The sequence below is a fragment of the Odontesthes bonariensis genome, chromosome 15 (genome assembly GCF_027942865.1).
Source record: "Odontesthes bonariensis isolate fOdoBon6 chromosome 15, fOdoBon6.hap1, whole genome shotgun sequence".
Taxonomy (NCBI): domain Eukaryota; kingdom Metazoa; phylum Chordata; class Actinopteri; order Atheriniformes; family Atherinopsidae; genus Odontesthes; species Odontesthes bonariensis.
In genome coordinates this window covers 20797779-20819089 of record NC_134520.1, presented here as the reverse complement: position 1 = coordinate 20819089, position 21311 = coordinate 20797779, and the positions used below count along the sequence as shown (strand labels likewise).

The window sequence follows — 21311 nt, the reverse complement described above, 5'->3', positions numbered from 1 at the left end:
ATTTTAATTGAGAGCAGCCTTTGGTACTTTCATCAGGCCAACCCCTAATATTCTTTTATCAGACAGACCTGATAGGCTCAATACACTGCGACCCAAAGTTTGCCTTGGTGCAATGTCCTTGAGAAAGAAACTGAATCCTCACCATTAGTAATGTGCCTGTTCATCTCTCTCAGCAGTTCCTCCTTCATGGTCAATGCAGTTTTTCAAAAATGATGTCTTTGTGATTTAGTAAATGTCTGTTATTAAATGTTCCCGTCTTGTACACATTTTAAAAAGTAAATGTTCGTCTTTATTTTGATTCTTCCAGATGTGACGCTTCAGCGCAGCTTTTCATTTAGCCTTTTCTGTGTGTGCATGTTCCTGCTTTCTGTATGCTCACAAACAACTTATCATTATTATTGTAATTATTGTTATTCTTCCTCTTTTTTTTTCTCTCTCAGTTACTCAGATATCTTTGCTTTCATGTTTGTTTGTCTGTGTTGTCTGGTTTGATATAGGCCATCGTGGACACGGTTGACAACCTTCTGCGGCCAGAGGCCCTGAAGTCCTGGCAGGACATGAACAGCACTGAGCAAACTCACACTGCCACCATGTTACTGGACACTCTGGAGGAAGGGGCCTTTGTCCTCGCCGACAACCTGATAGAACCTGCCATTGTCAAAGTTCCTGCAGATAATATAAGTAAGTAAAGCAGAGATATAGGTGAGCAAATGTCAAGCCTTCATGATCAATGCAAGCTACGTTAATTTGCTTATTTTCACCGCAGTGGAAGAGTCACCTCTGTGAAAGGAAAACGAGGCCGCCTCATAAAAAAAGGACATTGTTTTCATAAGAAGTGTTTGTGCCCCGAGGGAACAGAGAAACAACCCATATTAGGTTTAACGAGTCGCTTACTGACAAAGTGATGAATATCAGACAATTAAATAGACTAGATTCTCTGATTGCGCACGCTTATGTTATAAATGTATACGTCTAGACCTTGTAACTTTATACATTAATGTGAACATTAGCCTGCTGTGGAGTCAGAAAAAGTACATTGTTTTTCCACAGCCTCCTCTTTCTTTTCCTTCTGTCATTTTCTTCCACTGGCAAAACAGAGGGAATTTTTCTTACTATTATTACTCATATTCATCACTAGGACAAAATGATCGCTTCGTGATTGACGTTTTTATTAAATAGCTCACTCTCACTAAGATTTGGTGTTCACATGACACGCTCATGTACCCTTTGGTCTGCAGAATGGAACAGTTTGTGTTGTATCGTCAGAAAGAGAGCTCGGGCTTTTTTTTTTCTTTTTCTTCTGTGCCTTTTGTATCTGATTCATCTGATTTAATGACTTTTTCTATTTTTTCTTTCACATTTATTTTCCAACCAATCCTCTGCCTTGCAGTTCTGGATGTGTACGTGCTCAACACAGATGGCCAGGTTCAGGACTTTAAATTTCCACAATCCAGCAAGAGTGGGGTCTCAATCCAACTGTCAGCCAATACTGTCAAGCTTAACAGTCGGAATGGTAAGCTTAAGAAAAGAGGGAATTGACTCTAATAACTCAGACACAAATAAAGTGATTATTGAACAAGCAGGAAAAAATACGCTTGACCTGCTCCTCATTATGTACCAATGAGAAGATGAGGAGACTGTGCACTGTTCTAAGAGTAAGAAAGCATTCTTAATCGCTTATATTTATCTTCTTGATGGTGGTCATTTATTTAATATTTTAATTCAATCACACTGCATTTAATGTCAACTGTTTTTTGGTCCTTTCTGGTCTGCATTTTTTTGTCACCACAGTTTTCTCCGTGTACATTGTGAAAACTTTATTTTTTTTTCTCCTATTCTGATGACATATTTCCCTCTGCAGGAGTTGCCAGGCTGGTTTTTGTGCTCTACAAAAACCTAAGCCAGTTCCTCAGCACAGAGAATGCCACCATCAAGATGGCCAACGAGGCTTATGGCCGCAACGTGTCGGTGGCCGTCAATTCTGACATCATCGCTGCCTCAATCAACAAAGAGTCCAGCCGCGTGTTCATTAATGAACCAGTGATATTCACCCTGGAGCACATTGACGTGAGTCTCCCTGTAGGAATGAATGAAGGGTTCATATTAAAAACACCAGGAGGAACAGCCAGTAGACAGAGATCTGCAATTTAAATTGTAAATGTCTGACTAGGTCAGTTGGCAGTTTATTTAAGTCATTGAACATCAAATTAAAGAAGTCTTTAGAACCTAAGTGAATTCTTAATGAAAACTAATTCTTTAATCAACATTGGAATATAAATGATACCCATTTTCTTTTATAGTGAGGGAAATTAACTCCTAGATTAGCCCTACAATCTGGGATGAAATTACTGCAGCACCAATTATCTTTCTTCTTTTAAAGTTGTCACTAGAGTTCCCAGAGGGCCGTGCGTGACTCCATTCTTTATCAGAGAAATTGTGCAATTCTAAAGACATGCCATCAAACAATTATGCCCCTCTGTTATTAAGGCCTCATATACTCAACCATGCTTCGGTAGATTTGGCAAGCACGTGCCAAATGAGATACAACATATGAATAGCTTCATGAGAGCTGTGAAGTGAAAAATCCTCATCCATATCAGTGCAGAAAAATACTTTGTATGAGTAGGGGGTAAATGGCCTTTGTGTTCTACATGTGCTTCAATTTCAGGAAGTCAATTATTTGGACACTTAACCATATCTCTTGTTATCTGCAGATGGAGCACTACTTCAACTCCAATTGCTCCTTCTGGAATTACTCTGAGAGGAGTATGATGGGTTACTGGTCCACCCAAGGCTGCAAACTCCTGGACTCCAATAAAACACACACCACCTGCTCATGCAGCCATCTCACCAACTTCGCCATCCTCATGGCACACCGTGAAATCTCAGTATGTCAGGTTTTTTTTGTCTTTTATCTTAAAGTTTTCTACAAAGCTCAAAACAACCTTTGTCTTGCACCTGCAAATGAAAAAAAGCTAGAAAGTGAATTGTGAGGTTGTTTGAGCTTAAATTGAAATATCAATTTTAAATTTGTTTATTAAATATTAAACTGAAAGAGACAAAAAAATCTTGTTTCATTTTGTGCCCCATCAGAAATATCTTGGGACTTTTTTAAGGTTTATTTTGCACAGAGATGAGATCATTTATGTTGTTCTATCTTTTGGTTTCAGTGGATGATGTATGAATTTAAGTTTTTGTTTTTTTCCCCTTTGATTGATTGTATTTGAGTCAGCATGTTCCCCCAGTGTCCTACAACTTTTTTGCCGTGTTTGTGTTTTTATTAAGTAATGTATTATAAAACCCAGAAGGAGAGTATATACATCTAAAAGAACATTATATAATTGTACATAACATAAGATTGCTTCCATCTCTCTGCTTAGTGTTGGAAGAAAAATGTTGTGGCTTCCCCCGCCACAGAAACATACTTTGTAAATTGATATCTAATTTGTGCTATTTTCCAGGGCAACATTAGAGATCATCATGAGCTGCTCCTCACTGTCATCACTCGTGTCGGCATTGTGGTGTCCCTCGTCTGCCTCATGATCTGCATCTTCACATTCTGCTTCTTCCGGGGCCTGCAGAGCGATCGCAACACCATCCACAAGAACTTGTGCATTAATCTCTTCATTGCAGAGTTAATATTCCTAATTGGCATCGATATGACAGAACCGAAGGTAAGCTGGAGTGACCTCACCCTATTGATTTGGTTTTGATTCATTCCCCTTCACTTTATCTCCGCACAAAACAAAAGAAGCTATGAGGGCCAAATGGATGGGAATTTAAGCACTGTTTATTTCTAACCTTCCCCACCTGTCCCCGACATGACAAGTGTGGGACAGCACCATTAATACAGATTACTAAGTGAGGCATGTTTTATATTTGACAGGACTTTTTTTCCTCTTTCACTTAAAGCCACCGTTGTAATGGCAAAGCCTGTGTACACACCACTTTTACTCTTCTTTTTTTTACCCACATTAACCCGTCAATCTCAAGACATAAAAAAACATTTTAGTGCATGCTGCTCGGAATCCAAGTTGCTAGTGTTGAGCTGTAAGTTTTCATCTATTAACTGTAACCTCACAACACATTATGACATTTTCATTTCTGCTGCGCTGCTGGAAAAGTAAGCCATTGCGTAGTCAGAGCCCAAGTGGTGAATGAATATTCATTTAAAAAAAATTCAATTGTACTGATACATATTCTGATGAATTAGACAAGCAGAGATGGTGAATGTCATCTTTTCAGTGGGGGTTTTATAAGGTATGGTGGTACCACAGCAGAGATACTGCCTCTTCTTTCTTTATCATGTTCAAATCATTGTTATTTTATAACCTAATCTAATCTAACTTTACCAATGAACTGTAACTGTTAGTCCTCTATTCCGTATTCTTTGCCTAAAAAAAACGTATTGTTCTTTCTCAGATCGGATGTGCCATCATTGCGGGGATTCTCCACTTCTTCTTCTTGGCTTCTTTCTCCTGGATGTGTCTTGAAGGAGTTCAGCTGTACCTCATGCTTGTGGAGGTTTTTGAGAGTGAATACTCACGGAAGAAGTACTACTATGTGTCTGGTTACCTTTTCCCTGCCATCGTGGTCGGTGTCTCTGCAGCTATTGACTACGGGAGCTACGGGACCAAGAAAGCGTAAGTTCCGCTCCACAAAATAAGTCATGGAAATGCAGAGCAGACATGCCAGATGTGCCACTGTGTGAGCCTTCTTATGAGGCAGATTTAGCTGAGAAATCAACTCATCTTTTCCCGTACCTTTTGCACATCCCTGGAGACTACACCAAAACATTTGAGCTCCCTTTGCCAGGGATGGGCAGCTGTTCAATTTTTCATGTCATTTTAAAGTGGTTGACAGACCCGACGCTGTGGTTTCACTGGAGGGTGCAACTTCATTAATGCCTGTCTGCTCAAAAGACCCTCCTGTGACCTCTTGTTTGTAAATGCTCCCTTAAAGAGAGCAGCACTGTGCAGAAGAAGCCTTTTACATAGATTAATGACCATATCGCAGCTAAGACTTGGCAGTTACTGTTGACTACTTGGCGTATTTCGTTTTATTTTGGACAAATGCATTGATGTTCAGCATGTGAAAACACTTCAGATTCAATATTGATACAAAAATCATAGTCCACACATTAAATAATCTCAGCTCAAGAGACCTATTTCTTATTGTTTGTGCTGCCTAAAGCTGAAGTCTGTGTCTCTCATAGGTGCTGGCTAAGTGTGGACAATCATTTCATATGGAGTTTCATTGGACCTGTTACCTTTGTCATCATGGTAAGCTATTTTATATTTTGCTTTGAATACTGAGACTGACAGAGTGCAGACGGGATCGAGAGTGCAAGATGAAAGGGAAGCAGGAGGAAGATTGGGGAAGTGAGATGGTTGAACTGAAGGAAAAAGTCAACTGTACACCCCCCCCCCCCCGGTCTCCACAGCGATGACAGGTTCATTCCGAGTCAAAGACAGATTTCGAAGGAACCCAACAATACTTTCTGCTTCTCATCACCTGACAAGAATCAGGACTTGACGTTGCTCTTTCACCTCACATTTGTACAACTTTGTGAAGTGAGATTACCTTATAGCCTCTGGTAATGTCACTTCACATTGATGGCAAAGGGAAAAAATGTTAAACGTCGGATCAATGTATTTAGGTAAATAGGTATTATGCAGCAGATTGGGAATGTTAGATAACAATGTTCATTATTCCTTTTAACCTCTCCTGCTTCCTCTGATTCATCTTCTTCCTGAAGTGTTTGTCTACTTTTTTTAGTAAATAGCAGATGGCAGTGTCAGCAAGAATAAAAGCAAGGGCACCTCTTTGTTTGGTTAAGGACTGTCAAAGGTGAGGGATATATAGCCTATCATATTGACATATGTCCCAAAGAGGCATGAAATTATTTACTGGTCATGACATTATTATCTCCCGCTCCATCAGAGGGCCTCAGAAGAACGAGACCTCAGGGAGTCGGACTTCCCTGTGCAAGAATAAGGGAAATAGCATACAGTGTCCCTCACATATATCCTCTCAGCCGACCGCAGTGTGTCTTCTTTGCTCTCATGTACACCAAGGAACGAGGAAGCTCTGCAAACGTGTCTTGCTTCCATGCAGAAAGGTTGGGTGGTATTTGTTCAGCACCATGTTCATTATACAATCTAATGGTTGGTATACTATCTACAGATGCAGTGACCTCTGTTGAACATCAAGCTGACATGGAAAATATACTAGAGGGAAGGGGCAGCCGTGTCAAATTCCAGTGAGTGTCTGCACATTATTGGCAGACTGTTCAGAGTTTTCAAAGCAAAGCTACATTACTGCTCTTTGTGTGTGGTGGCAGTATAAATAAAAGACAAATCTGCTTACCGGACTGCAGTTCACAGTTTTGTCAAAGAGAAACGTTGCCTCTCAATGATGCATTTAAACATGGATGAGGAAGTGCACAGCAGACCTGACGACGGTCTATGCCGAATTGAAAGGTCTTTGAGTAAATGCTGAACTGCCTCATTCTTGTTTTCATTTCTTTTTTATTTTGTTTCCTCCCCACACCCACTTTGAATGTGTGAGCTTATAATTGAAGAAAACCTAACATTGTATCAAAGTAAACATACATTTCTCCCTGCCTCAGCAAATGCTATGTCAGCCACACAGGAATATGTTTCCTCTCCTTAAACTGGGGCCTCATTGTTTTCCAATCGAGTCTTGCTCTCATGATAATTTGCATGAAAAATATGTCTGCAGTGGAAATGATGATCAGGATCCCAGCGGTGATGACCGGAGAGATAGAATCATGACCCTTCGAGGAGCTAATGTATTGTTGCAGTGCTAATGTGTGACAGGAATGAGGCTTTGTTGCACTGGCTCCGGCTTAGCTCCCTGCCCCTCTGGTTTTATGCAACAATTGTCTCAAAAAGACAAAGCACCCTAGAAAGGGACACCTCAGGGGACTGTGCAGTAGCGAGGTTTGTCGACATCATCCATGACCCTGGTTTCTCTACAAATTGGCTTTGTCCTTGTCAATGAGAGAGAGGGTAGAAAAGGCACATGAGCAAGAGAAAAGGAGAAAATATTGCAGCTTTAGCTTATGTGTAGATCCCCACATGTAACTCAAACTATGTTTGGCCTCGGGTGGTCATGTTTTTACCAGCTTTTATGCACCAGAAAAGAGTACGAAATACTGAGTGAAAACCAAAGCTGGGAGTAGGCATTTAGATCCATGTTCTTAGGCAGAGGTCGCTTGTCTCTGGGCACAGGAGGTATTAGCTCCATGAAAGGGGAACATGGAAGTAATGAGTGGAGGGGGGAGCCATTAGTATGCTTGAGATAGCTTCAACCCAAGGCCTCTTGGATCATGACACGTCGCGAGCAGTTCTTGTCATCTGGACAGCTCCATCTGCACCTTTAATATTTTATCCCCAGCAGTTCATTTGAAGTTCAGTGTGTACACACACAGTCCACTTCAGAAAAAAGCTTTCTCCTCAGTCCCAGTGAGGCGAGGTGCTTCTGCATGGCTTGCAGTGATGATTCAGAGACAGAGTGAAGGATAAAGGCAAGGCAGCTCCGCTCCAGCAAGAGGGATCCCCGGGAAGGGCTGCGAAAGCATGTCAGTGGGGGTGGGAACATGTGCCATGCTGCTAGGTTACTTTAAAGTACTGTGTCCCTCTCCTCTGTCTCATTGGATCCATGTCACCACTCCATGTGTGAAAGGGTTTTTGAAAAGTCCTCGCCCACCTATTCCTCCCTCACCCCCACCGTCTGACTCATGCAGACGGCTGACAGAAATAATGGCGGATAGCTGCGAAACAAAACAGAGTTTCAGTGCCGTCTATGATATAAAAGTGGGTTCACGATTTCTCTCCCTACTTCTCTCCATTTCTTTCTTTTTGTCCTCCAGTCGTCCCTATCTCAGAGAGCCTGACTTATTGTGTGCGGCCCCATGAGTTGATTGCATGTGGAGGGGGTGATGTATTGATCACAGGCAGTCTTTTGATAGCTGTGTGCACCCGAACACAGAGAAATTTATGCTCAAGGGTGAATGGCTGTGGTCTGAGTCCAGCTCACAAAGGTCCCTCGTATTAGCAATTCGTCTCCATTTTTCTTTCTGGCACTCTAGAAATAACGCAGAGGCACTGTAATGCACCGTTTGTAAGGTTCCCCGGGAAAAAAAAGCTTTTTGCCATCGCAAATGTGTTTATTTGTGTGTTTTGCTTTCTGATGTATTGTTGCATGCATTTGATCTTTTGATATGCTCTATTGGAGACACACATCTCAATTTTTCTTCCTCAGCCTTTCCCTAACATTATTTATACATGGCTGGCTTGCAGTACAAACACAGTTTGGTACATCTGCCGTGAGTGCTTGTACATGCTGTGTCGAGGACTGGTTCGCAGCAGAATAAATGTTTTTGAAGTAAATTATTTGGAGGGGCGCCTTGCTGGACCATTCAGCCTTTGTGTCTCTAAATCACACTATTGATTTTTAAGGTACCAAATAAATGTGCTCAGAAACACAGCACATGGTATCCTTGTCTGAACCTGATATGTGCCACCCTCTCCCTTAAGATTTCATACAAGAACGCTCCCTCTCCCTCTCCCCCTCTCTATTTCACTCCTTTTATCAGGACACACAGGGAAATCAAGCAAAATATACCATGTTCCCTCAAGCCTTTTGTTGGTGGATATACCTTATAATATTTCACTATGTGCATAAAATGATATGCAGTTGTTTTGTACAACATGAGGCTCTCTTATTTCTCCTGCTACTTTTCATATTCTTCTGAAATAGCCAGACTGCTGTTGTGTGGCTGTTTCTTTTTTTTTTCTTTTTCTCAGTGATGGATTTTAATGCATTTCCATGCTCTTATTGATATAGAATGACACTAAATTTGGCGCCAGTCGGCCTGTCTGAGACTAGCTGGAACGATAGATCTTTATTGGATTAGTCTGTGGACATGCAGAGTGAAGGCTCTCCACTTTTAATACTTATAGTCAAATTAACAGTTTTTTCTCTGTCTGCTATATCTTCAGTCATACATCTTCATGAATTAACGCTGCCATTACTGTGTTTTGACAGCTCAATCTCATCTTCTTGGTGATCACAATGTACAAAATGGTGAAGCACTCTACCACCCTGAAACCAGACTCTAGCCGACTGGAGAATATAAAGTAAGTGAAGCGTCTTATGCTGAACCCCAACCTTCTCCTTTGTGTCTGCAGATTATCACTGGAGAAATGTAAGGTTATTTTGCTCTTGTGGTATTGGTTTTTCATCCCCTGCCTCCACACAAATAATAAAAAAAAACATAAGAGTTGATTTCTCTATCTTTTCATTTTGTTTTTTGTAATATGGTTTAATTTTGAAATTATCTAAATCAGAGGGGGGGGGGGGGGGGGGGGGGGGGTTAAAAGAATGTTTTACTTCTAGCGTGATCTAACTGTCATTGTGATTTCAAGTATTTCTTGAGCCTCCTTTTCATGCTGTGTTGTTTGCTCCAAACCACCAGCCACAGAATTGCACCGGCATGACACACATCACTCTTAAGGCTGCAGCCTAACTATGCAGAGCTCGCTCTTGATAGGGTGGGGTGCGGCGGAACGGCTAATATGTGTGTTTGCCACTGGAACATGTTCAACTAGATTCCTCTATAGATCTCAGGTTGTAATCCCAGAGAGACCAAATACCACCACTCCAACTGACCATCATTGCTTTATTTCAGGCTTTTCACCCCATCATTTCCCATAAGAAGAATTAGTTTTTTCTTCCCCCCTATCAATAGAACAATATTTACTGCTGTTTGCTATAAGCGGATACTCGGGACCTCTTTTATTTGGAGTTGTATGGGCTTGTTGGGTGCAGTAGTAGTGCCAGTTTGCACCATTATATTATTACGGTAAGTGTTCAAACTGCCACCACTCTGTGTAGGAGAAGCACTGCTGCTATTTATAGTCAGTGTTTGTTATTTTAGATTTTTTCTTAGGGAATGTGTACCACATTGCAGCACTGTGGTATAACCGCAATCAGGGTGAACAGTCAGAAAAAGGCTTATTTAGACTTCTTGGTGTATTTGTGATAGACTACTCCCTTATCAAGGAAACCACAGTGGGCCACATTTACTGAACTTGGTTGCTTTCAGATTGGTGTACATGTTCCTCGTGGATGTTAGAAATGATTTAATCTAGGTTTGTTTATACTGCTAAAATACAATGTTTACTAATAGCCATTTTCTTTGTGGTCATTTTCTTTGTGTTCTTTGTGCCAGAGTTTGCTCTGAGAGTCAATTTAGCACAATGATCATCGCATGTTGCATGAGAAGGCAAAGCTAACGCACACCCTCTCCTTTCTTTTCTCCTCTCATCGTCTTCCTCTCTCTCTGTTCTGTGATCCACACCAGTAATTATCGCGTTTGTGATGGCTACTATAATACAGATTTGCCTGGGTAAGCTTTTACTATGCACCTCAGATAATTTTACCCACACAACACCACCCACCCATCAGTAGCATAAATGCAAATTCAACCACAGATAATGTGCTCTGACCAAATGCTTTGCTTTGAATAGAATTTTATAATTAAATCCTCAACAGCAAAACATACAAATCTTAGTACTTGTTAGACCCTTAATTTCACTGCTTCCCGTGATTTCCCTTGGATCAAAGTTGAAGACGTCGTACCAACTAACCCACGCTGTTCTGCGCTCTGATCTAATTGTGTTTTTCTCTTCCTGCCTATCATGCTCTCTAGCTATGAAGATAATAAACAGTTTATCAAGTAAGAACATGTTGCCCAGAAGTCTCTAGTTTATTCTCTCCACTCTCCCCAATTCGCCCTTTTTTTCCCTCTCTTTCCGTCTTTTTCTTTCTTTTGCCCGCTCATCCTCGCCCAAACTGCAGCTTCAAAGCTTCTCAGCCACCCTCCTTGTGATGGTCACATTCACCATTTTCATCAGTCCAGTGTTGTGGTTATTGTTGTGTGAGTGAGCATTGAACTGTGACCGCTCTTGGTGTCTGAAGGCTCCACGGGACCTTTACACACAGAGCAGTGAATTCTCCTGGAACTCTTTTTTTATACATGCCTTGTTCTTGTTCTTGTTCTTGTTCTTGTTCTTGTTCTTGTTCTGATAACACACAGTAGATAATTGTTTAATATGTAATTGTATTTTGTACTTTTTTAACATACTGTGCTCTCTGGTTGTTGGTATGTTTTAGCACATATAAATTTATTTACAGAAAACTACATCAAGGTTTTTATTCCTTCGTGTCTGTCTAAAGGCAGGAACTGCATTGAGTATGGACTGAGAGTTTTATAAGGGTTTGTTGGGATGACACACATGTGTTTTTGGAATTGTTTTTTTTTTTCTTTTTCTTTCCTTTCACTAGTTGTACAAATTTCTTTGCTAAATTTTCTCAGTGATTAAATGTAGGGATTAGACATCCCAGATGCCTCTCTGTCACTGAACATCTCTTATGTTGGATTTGTCCTCTTCTTGTTTTTGTTTTTTTCTATCCCAAAGATCCTGGGTCATGGGGGCTTTTGCCCTGCTGTGCCTGCTGGGTCTCACATGGTCCTTCGGTCTCTTCTTCATCAGCGAGGCCTCGATTGTCATGGCATACCTCTTTACCATATTCAACACCTTCCAAGGAATGTTTATCTTCATTTTCCACTGCCTTCTTCAGAAAAAAGTAAGTTTCTTTTTATCTGCTTTGTCAAAGCTTTTTGATTCGTCCTTCAAGTTGAAAGGTATTTGAAATTTAGCATTCTAGTATTCTCAATTGTCCTGCATGCTAATATAAAGACCAAACAGTGCCTGCTTTGATATCGCAGCTAAGTCATTTTTTAAAGTCAACAGTCTGTGTAAACGCTTGGCTGTTTGCTCATGCAGGTCCGTAAAGAGTACAGCAAGTGCTTCCGCCACACGTACTGCTGCGGAGGGCTGCCGACTGAGAGCTCGCACAGTTCTGCAAAGACTTCCACCACACGGACCAGTGCACGTTACTCTTCTGGTACACAGGTAGACCAGCACCTTTACACAGTTAAAGACACAGTGAGTGCCACATTAAGAGGAGCACACCCTAGTGTTTCCTGCTCAGATACACTCATCATGCAGCTCATTTACACTACAACATGAAACCTTATGTTTAAACATTGACATCGGAGTATGTACAGTGCTGATGGAAAATGTTCAGACCCAAAGAAGGATTGTGTCATGGGAGAAATCTGAGGGAGAATACTCTAAAAGTTTTGCTGTATTTAAAATGGCACAATAGCCTCTGTCATGTTAAATGGAAAAAGTTCAGACAGATATCTTGAACTGAATAGCTTAGGATGGAGGTCTTTGGTCAGACAGGTAACCAACAGCCCAATGAACGAGATGTAGAGTTCTTTTGTGGAGATGAAAGAACTTTGCAGAGTAACAAGCATTAGTGAAGCTCTCCAGCAATCAGACCTTTATGGTAGAAGAAGCCATGCCTCACTAAAACACAGCCCTCTGGGAGTTTGCTAAAAAGGCAACTGAATGACTCTCAGACCTCGAGAAGCAATTTTCTCTGGTCCGATAGATAAAAGTTTGATATAATTCCCCACAGTTTGTGAGGGGAAACAAGCACATTACCTCATTCTTACCTTCCTTATAGTGAGACACGGTGGTGGCTGCATCACTATGTGGGGAAGCTTGTCCATGTCAGGGCCTGGAAGACCAGTCAGGTTAGAGGGAAGGATGGATGATGGACAAATCCAAAGAAATCCTGAGTGAAAACTATCAAAGTTTTACTTTTCAAAAAAATGTAAATAACTAAATAAATAAGGAAAGCTCTGTGAAACTCCCAAAGTAACAGCAAGAGTATGGACAAAAACCCAGAAGAGTATCCCTGGAAAGACCTGAAAAGGCTCCCAGTCCAAGAAGAATAAGAATAAGATAAAACTTCAAAGGAAAGTAATACCAAGTTTGGAAGATGATTCCCAGTTCTTGAGGCTCCCATTGCTGCTAAATATGTCCTAATTAAGTATTAAATAAAGAATTGTAATACCTGCTTTTTCTTAAAATAACAAATTGATTCCCTTTTAAGATGAATCTGAAACATGAAATTTGTAAATCTTGAAATGGTCTGAAACGTTTCTATCAGTACTCAGTATTTAGTATTTCATGAGCATGTTGGTACTGCTGAAAGAATGCTTATTCAGCATTTCATCTTCAGAAGTAGATTAAGAGACACCAACATGATTCTACATTTTACAATCAGCATCCGCTGTGCTGCATGAATACCTTTTTTCTGCTCTACCCCCTTTAGCACTTGCTTTTATCTTTTCTCACTAACGCCATGTGCATGGAATGCTGTATTGCACTTTCTAAAGAGCATTACAGGCACTTTTTACTGCAGGGAGAGCCGCAGTTGCAAAAAATGACTGATGTCTGAATGACCCCAGTCTCATTCATGGATTATAGGCCTTAATAGACATTGAGCATTAGATGTGTTGTGCTTCTAGAGAGACTCTGGTATCACCTACACCTACTTTGGCTAGTCTCCCGCCTTAGCCAAAGGAGTCAAAGTCTTTCAGAAGTTGACTTGATGAAAGCATGAAAGTATCTTTAAAACACTCGTACAGAGAAAGTGAACATTAGGACTGCTCTCCCCTCACTGGTAAGGAGTGATGTAGTCAGCAGTGAGTACATAAGAAATACATGAAAGTTGATCTGAAAGGTGAGCGAGCTTGTCAGAGTCCTAACGACTGTCCCTTGTTGACCTGACAGAGTCGTATCAGGAGAATGTGGAATGACACCGTAAGAAAGCAATCTGAGTCCTCCTTTATCTCAGGTGACATCAACAGCACCTCCACCCTTAACCAAGGTCAGTTCACACCTCATCTCTCTACACACCTATGCACACATTTCATCATGTAGCTAAAAATACCACCTTCAAATTCCAATGATCTTACCATCACACAGGGTACAGGTAATTGTAATAAATGCTCTCAGCTTGAGAAGACAGAGTCGTAGGATTAATAAAAGATTGAAGGGGAAGACTGAGGTTTTCAGCATAGATTTCCTGTTCTGCCAGCTGAGGTCCACAAAAATCCTTATATGCTGCGTTGTCATTCTTGCTGCTAACATTGGTGTCATATTGGGACAAGGCAGTTTTTTTATTTAAGAGCTGACTGTCTATACCCAGTTCAAACCCAGGCTCAAGGGAAGCATGGACTAAACTAAAATAAACTAAAACGTTTTATTTTCAGAAAATCTTTACATGCAGCAAAAGGCCATTTGTTGCCTGCCATATAAGGCGACCGGGGATTTACGAAGAAGGGAGGGTAAAACTATCATTTATTATTTAGCTTGAGCACAAATATGATGATGAGAAGATGATGTTCAACTCTGGCTGACCCAGAATGCTTAGTGCGTTGTCAGGCTCTCTGCTGCTTCTGAAATTATTCTCCAAGCATGCAAAGGGAAAGAGGGTTGACACCAAGGTAGTTTAACTTCCCCTTCTTTTACTTCTGTCGCTTCTGCTCTTTGCATTCTCTTTCCTTTTTGATGTCACTTCCCAGAAGATAGAACATTACATCAAGGGCTTTGAAGCCCATTTTGACTTGCTGATACATCAGTGACAATATAGAGGTTGGGCTTTTTTTTTCCCTACAGTAACATTTCCTGGAGATGTTAATGCAAAGGTTGGATATTGATCACTCCAGGGTGTAGTAGTTACCCCGGAGAGTTAGTGCACTGAAGGAGGGCTCTATATCCTAGAAGCTCTTTCATGTCATTAAAAACATCCCTGGAGACTTCTCAACATGACAGATGGCATTTAACATAGGTGATAAATGGCAGTGGAAATACCTCAGATCCTTAAAACGCACTGCAAGCTCAGAAGAAAAATGAGGGAGATTAGGCTTTGGGAGATAATAGCTAATTGAAATTTTTAATATGAAAACCTGTAAGGATTCACCTGTCTGTCATGAAGAAGAAATTATGATCGGACTTGTCTGGAACAGAGAAACTTTGCACAACCACTGGAATTTACAGTGCAATTTTTTTGAAAAATGATGCATGCTTAAGATGATACGTAAATATGAGTTATGAAACACACTGATGACTAAATGTAATAATGAGATCCGGTGGTTGAAAATTAGCTGGTAAAAAATGAGTTATGAAGCACTTGCAACACACATAACAAATGAAGTAGAGGGCCAGCAGCGAAAGGCCGAAGAAAAGTTTGTATATTTCAGGCACAAGTAGAAATAGCTGCTGCCTTGCTTGCCTTGCTGCTTTTCAAGACTTTCGTGAATTTCACCGCTGTAGGACGTATAAAGGTTTATCTCATCTTCTCCTAATCTCTGTTCACAACTTTTCTTAAAAACACATGCCTCAAGGAGCAAACTGCCAATATTTTCTACATTTCTTTTCTTCATGAAACTTCCTGTCAACTTCCAAACATATCCTCTTTCTCGCCACTCCAGGAATGACCGGGAATTATCTACTAACAAATCCTCTTCTGCGACCACAAGGCACTAACAACCCTTATAACACCTTACTGGCTGAGACAGTCGTGTGTAACACCCCCACAGCTCCAGTGTTTAACTCGCCAGGTGTGCCTATTTAATTCTTTCACAGGATTCTGGCTTTTCTTCCCTCTCCTCCTTCTTTCTTTCTGTCCCACTTCAGTCGAGTTTACAGCAGACCAAATGAAAAGCAGGATGCTCTGCAGTATCACCTTTCCCTCTCAATCACTGTCTCCCAAATGCTTGATAGTGTACGTAGCTTGTGTTGCAAATAGACAATATACATTATGTGTGTGTGTGTGTGTGTCTGTGTGTGACAACGCACATGTTTTTTCAGGCACGACAGAGATTTGTGTGGTTCACCTCGATCCAGCCTGTGTTCTCATATTTCTTTTAACGGGACATAATGATTAAGATGGGAAAGAGATACTACATGCTCTGCTTCGAGATAATGTAAACAGTGGTGTAGACCTGAAGCTGTAGTTTAAACTGCATGATCATTAAGATTTATTTCCCTGAACTTAGGAGGGAGATTTGTTTCTTTTTCTCAGCATTAGATGGACATTTCCCCTTAGAATCTGTCAAAACTGCAGGCAGTTTTGTGGGATTGTCTTTTTATGGATACAATATTTTATAACAGATTATACCAGTAGGAACTTTAAAGAAAAAAATCATTGCACCTTGGTTGCAAATTAAATTGAAGTCTATATCACACTGTAAAGACAGTTGTGATTATATGTGCTTTTCTACTGTGAGACTGAAATGGCATCTTTTGTCATGTTTTGTGCTTTTCCCTTTTGCTTTCCTCTAGTGACCTACAGAGAGACAAGTATGGGAGTAAAACTTAACTTTGCCTATCAAATGTAAATTTTTTTCAGCATGCTTATTAAAAACAACCCAAACCCTGGCACAATCACTGGTTTACTTTTAGGCCATTAACACACACTCAGTGAGCAAGTGGTTCACAAAATTAGCCACCTAAATTCTTATTGAATCCGAAAGAAAATAAAAGGTTTCATTGGCCATTTGAAATTATCTTCCAGATTTGTTGCAAATGCCCACTACTCTGCTTTTCTCTCTCCTGCTTATTTTTGTCACGCTAACCAACCAAAAATGTGTTGCTATTTTTTTTTGTTAAAAAGGAGAATTTATCAAATAGATTTTCTCTCTGTTCCTATTCTTATTTTTATTTCCCACCCCCACCATACGCCTGTCCTCGTGTGGCACTCGGCAGTCTCAGTGTCCAGTAGTATTCCCGTCACACCCTTCCTGACGACACCTGTCTGGACACTAAATTGCCACCTAGCAGGCACGAAAACACGGATGTCATGGCAGCAGCTGCTCAGTTTCCCTTACTTTCTTTATTCTTTTTTTCAATTTATTCCATAAAACCTGCACATTTAGTATCCCCTATAACCCCAAACCTCTACCCCCTGTCTTTTTTTCTTGCGACACTGACAAACATTAGCATGAATAACTGCAATAACCTCCATCTTAATCTTCACATGTTTTTATACAAGGAGGTGCAGCAGCCATAGCAGAGCACATTTTTCCTTTATCTCCTCTTTCAATCATGGCATAAATAATATTTGTATTTCTTGCCGCTGCTTTCCATGACCTCCATGCTTTGAGAAATTCCTAACATGACTGCAGCTGACCTCTGTAGCGGCTGTGTTTTCTTGAGCTGTTCTGATAGTGACCGGGGTCTCACTGGGAACTGTTACTGTGACGGATGCCAAGTGCCGGGCTGTGGGCAAGCTCTGACCTTTGTGAGCTTTGGGTACACAAGCTGCCAACTAATGGACAGCAAGTGTACCGACACAAAGTCATAAAAAAAAAAAGGAAAAGGAAAAAAGCCAGAAAGGGAAATTTCCCACAAAGTAGCTTTCGGCAATGAATTCACAGAAGTAAAAGCAGTGTAATGCTTGTCTCCTTGATTTGCTGAACCCTTGCTCTTGCTAAGTTGCAGTTAAGGCTTTTACTTTACTTTTTGTTATTTTTGTTGTTGTTTTTGTTTGTTTGTTTTTTAATGAGTATTCATGTTACAATAAATCATTTTACTTTCTTTTATACATCAGCTGCTCTTAGACCAGATAGCCTGAGCAGACAGACATGATGTGAGTTGTCTAAAGTGAGTCTTTTCACCTGCTGTGTGTGGTGATGGTGGAGTGCTGCTTGTGGGCTCCCCTTGTAGTGAGAACAAAGATGGCTGCCACATGTTATTACATAACTACTTTCCCTTTTCTGTCTTTGTCACATTTTCCCATCTCTGTCCTTTTCTTTACTTCAGCACATCCAACCTATTAGTTGCTAGAAAACCTGTAAGTGTTGTAGCTTGCCCGTTTTTTGGCTTCATATTTGTGGACTTTTGCCCGGTGTGTTGTGATGGTGCTCACTGTTTCAGTTTGTTTCTTAATGTTGTTTGGGATCTTTTTCATTGCTTTGTCACATTTGTGGCAGACTTAAAGGCATAACTCCCCGTCTCTTTTACAGCAATTGATGAAGGGAAAGTTGAAATGTATATATTTATGAGAAAGTAAAATGATTTCTCATTGCAAAAAAAAGCATGTCTATGTTTTGTATGTTAAGGATTGTGCCTAACTAACAGATTTATGGCATGGCTTAAATTAACGGAGTATTATATGTGAAACTGCATCCTAAACAGCATTAAAATTAAGTTTCTATCTTTCGTGGTTGTTATTGCTGATTAATGTAAAGCCCGCTCACATTTTCCTGTCTTTCCAGGGCACTCACTGAACAATGTGGTGAGGGATACAAGTGCAATGGATACTCTACCGCTAAATGGTAACTTTAACAATAGCTACTCGCTCCGCAATGGGGACTTTGGCGACAGTGTGCAGGTAGTAGACTGCGGCCTCAGCCTGGATGATGCTGCCTTCGAGAAAATGATCATCTCCAAGCTAGTGCACAACAACCTGCGTGCCTGTAACAAAAGCCACCAACAGCAGCAGCACTCCAGTTTACATCATCCACCCCACCACCAGCAGCCGCCGCAGTACCACCATCACCACCACACGGAGCGGGCTCCGCCCAAGGTGACGGTGGTAGGTGGCAGCAGCAGCGAAGATGATGCTATTGTTGCCGATGCATCATCCTTCGTCCACGTGGGTGACACAGTGGGCCACGAGCTGCACCATCAGCAGGAGCTGGAGGCGCCGCTCATCCCCCAGCGGACTCACTCGCTTCTGTATGCACCACAGAAGAAGGTGAGGACCGACGGGGGAGTTGATACCTATGTCAGCGAGCTGACACCCACCAACCCTGATGATAGTCTACAGTCCCCAAACAGAGACTCCTTGTACACTAGTATGCCTAATCTAAGAGACTCTCCGTGCCCTGAGAGCAGCCCTGATGTAGTGGAAGATCTGTCCCCCACCAAGAGGAGTGAGAATGAGGACGTTTATTACAAGAGCATGCCTAACTTAGGGGCTGGCCACCAGCTCCAAGCCTATTACCAGATAGGCAAAGGGAGCAGCGATGGTTTCATTATTCCCATAACTAAAGAGGACTGCATCCCTGAGGGTGATGTACGAGAAGGACAGATGCAGTTAGTAACAAGCCTTTAAATGTATTTAAATCATCCCAAACCTCCCTGCCCTTACACAACCCTGACTTCTTGCAGGACACACTAGTGAAGGCACGGGAAGCATATATAAATATTTTTTGTTTATGAAGAGAGCCTAGAGGCCCCGTCACACAATCTTGCCATTTACAAACTTTTCCTCCCCCATTTGCATTGCCATCTCTTTTTCCCTTTGAATCACCACTCTTCCTACCTTCTTACCTGCAGACAAACAGACTTGGAGCACAGGAATGGCAGTGTGAGGTTTTAAGAGGACTGTATATAAAATGCAGAGTCAGATTTCAATTTTAAGAGACAAGCCAACTATGTATTTAAATGTGCTGCTGCTGTTGAATAATTGAGAAAAATTTAAGGTACAAAAATGGTTGAAAAAAAAAAAAAAAGGTTAAAAAAAACAAAAAAAAATAACAGGCATTACTGGCTACAGCAGTTTCCCTGTCAAAAGGTTGTACATACACTCCCCAACAATTAATTTGAAGTCTGATTTTTATTATTGTGAAAAAAACTACACCCCTGGACCGGGACATGGACGTGTTTGTGAAATGTTCCTGATCAGACTGTTAGAGAAGGAATATAAGGTCCTGGCCGCTCTCCACCACCATGAAGTTTGGATTGTATAACCACTAGCAATCAAGCCCCTGGCCTTATATTTTCTCAACTGTACCTTGAACTGTTGTTGAGGAAATCTGCTAAAATATATATTTTGTTGTATTGCCAGTGTAAAATAAAACTTCATGGGAAGCAGTAAATATAAAGAAACCTTTTAATTTCAAAATTTAACGTTTGAAAGACTATTGTGTAGAAGATGCACATATGTCATACAGTGTGTTTATGGTTCCAACACTTCATTCATGGTAGTATGTTTGAACGTAAAGTCAGATGGAGTCAACCAATTACAAATATGCATCATCACTTTCTTCACTTGTGAACAGTGTTTATTGCTTAACGAGTTCCGTTGATATCGCCCATTGACATGTTCATTTGACTTTGCCAAAGTGGCATTCCTTTAATAGATGGGATTGCAACAACCCAGTTAAGGTGATTTCTGCATTGCACAGTTATTTGTGTGATTTTGATTGAGATGGATCTTTTTAACAGCTGCAGCAGAGTGTCGGGCAAGCGCGACAGACTCAAAAAACAACTTTTAGCGATGAAGTTTTTATCATAAATGTAGTTCTTCCGCTCGGGTTTGGATATTCTATTTATTAAAATCTTTCCAAAAAATAGATGGGGAATGTGATAATATTTTCCAGCACTGGTATACATGCTGTACTGTAGCTCATGTTTTTTTTTATGTAAACATAAGGGGCTCATCACTTAAGACGGATGTAAAGTTCAACACTTGTTTAACAAATACAATAAATGTGAGAATTTTTGTCAAATGCCAGTTGCTTTTTAATGGTTTCTGTTTTTGGTACAGTTTTGGAAAACAGGTTTGATTATTTTGCTGCGGACAAAATACCCTTGACTCAGGTTATAAGTAAGTCCCGAGCACCTTGAAAGGCAAATTGCTAAATTTGTTTTCTGAAGGATTTATTTGCTTTTTGTTTTGCTATTTCTTAAACCGCTGCGGAATAGAGAGAGCTCATTTCACCGTGTGTGTTAGAGAAGCCAAATTTGTCCATGTGATTCAAAGATGAGAAACTCAGGTAGGAAAATTGCATTGTAAATGTTACTCTGTGTGGTTGTAACACTAATAAAGGTTCAAAAATGACACTGGTTCAAAGCATTGTCCACTTAGTATATTATTAAATGAGTACTAGGTTGGGCACAATTAAAGGGCCTGGCACTGCTGAAATCCTGTGATACGATGTTGGCTGTAATGCCACATGGGAACTGAGAAGAGTCCACGGGCCTAACAAGGGGTCAATGTTACACATGGCCGCAGCTAGAAATATATAATACATGGTATGACATATATTTGCTCTAATTAATGTCTACTGCTGCTGCAGTCTACAGTCAGTTCCTGTACAATTTGTGCCTCAGGTAATGCTAATTTATGAAGCATTTTGATCTAACACCATTTGAGGCGGAGTGACAGCTCACAGTAGGGTGGCTGGAAATTGCACTGTTTACCATTTGGCATCGAAAGGAAATGACTCAGAACTTTGCAGAAATGCACTTTATGACAGCGCACATAATACTGTGTGGGCTGCGTGTTGCTTTGAGTTTTTTCAACAATTATGTGACATTTTGAGCAATTATCTGAGGATTCAA

General features: G+C 40.7%; 1 protein-coding gene across 34 annotated transcripts in view; it reads left to right on the top strand.

Annotated features, from left to right (window-relative positions):
* Positions 1-20808, top strand: part of adgrl2a (adhesion G protein-coupled receptor L2a) — a 99386-nt gene extending 78578 nt beyond the window's left edge. For 2 of the 34 annotated variants that reach the window (XM_075485468.1, XM_075485465.1), the window contains 16 exons: positions 498-681; positions 1391-1513; positions 1862-2067; positions 2715-2888; positions 3462-3674; positions 4423-4643; positions 5216-5282; positions 9076-9167; positions 10394-10438; positions 10742-10768; positions 11511-11679; positions 11880-12041; positions 13746-13842; positions 15449-15577; positions 16302-16319; positions 18236-20808. In XM_075485468.1, the coding sequence (XP_075341583.1) occupies positions 498-681; positions 1391-1513; positions 1862-2067; positions 2715-2888; positions 3462-3674; positions 4423-4643; positions 5216-5282; positions 9076-9167; positions 10394-10438; positions 10742-10768; positions 11511-11679; positions 11880-12041; positions 13746-13842; positions 15449-15577; positions 16302-16319; positions 18236-19077 (2769 nt within the window). In that variant the 3' untranslated portion in view covers positions 19078-20808. Of the gene's footprint in view, positions 1-497; positions 690-1390; positions 1514-1861; positions 2068-2714; positions 2889-3461; positions 3675-4422; positions 4644-5215; positions 5283-9075; positions 9168-10393; positions 10439-10741; positions 10769-11510; positions 11680-11879; positions 12042-13745; positions 13843-15448; positions 15578-16301; positions 16354-17568; positions 17622-18235 lie in introns of those variants that run through there. The other 32 variants (XM_075485498.1, XM_075485469.1, XM_075485500.1 and 29 more) reach the window with 28 other exon arrangements.
* Positions 20809-21311: the final 503 nt, after the last annotated feature.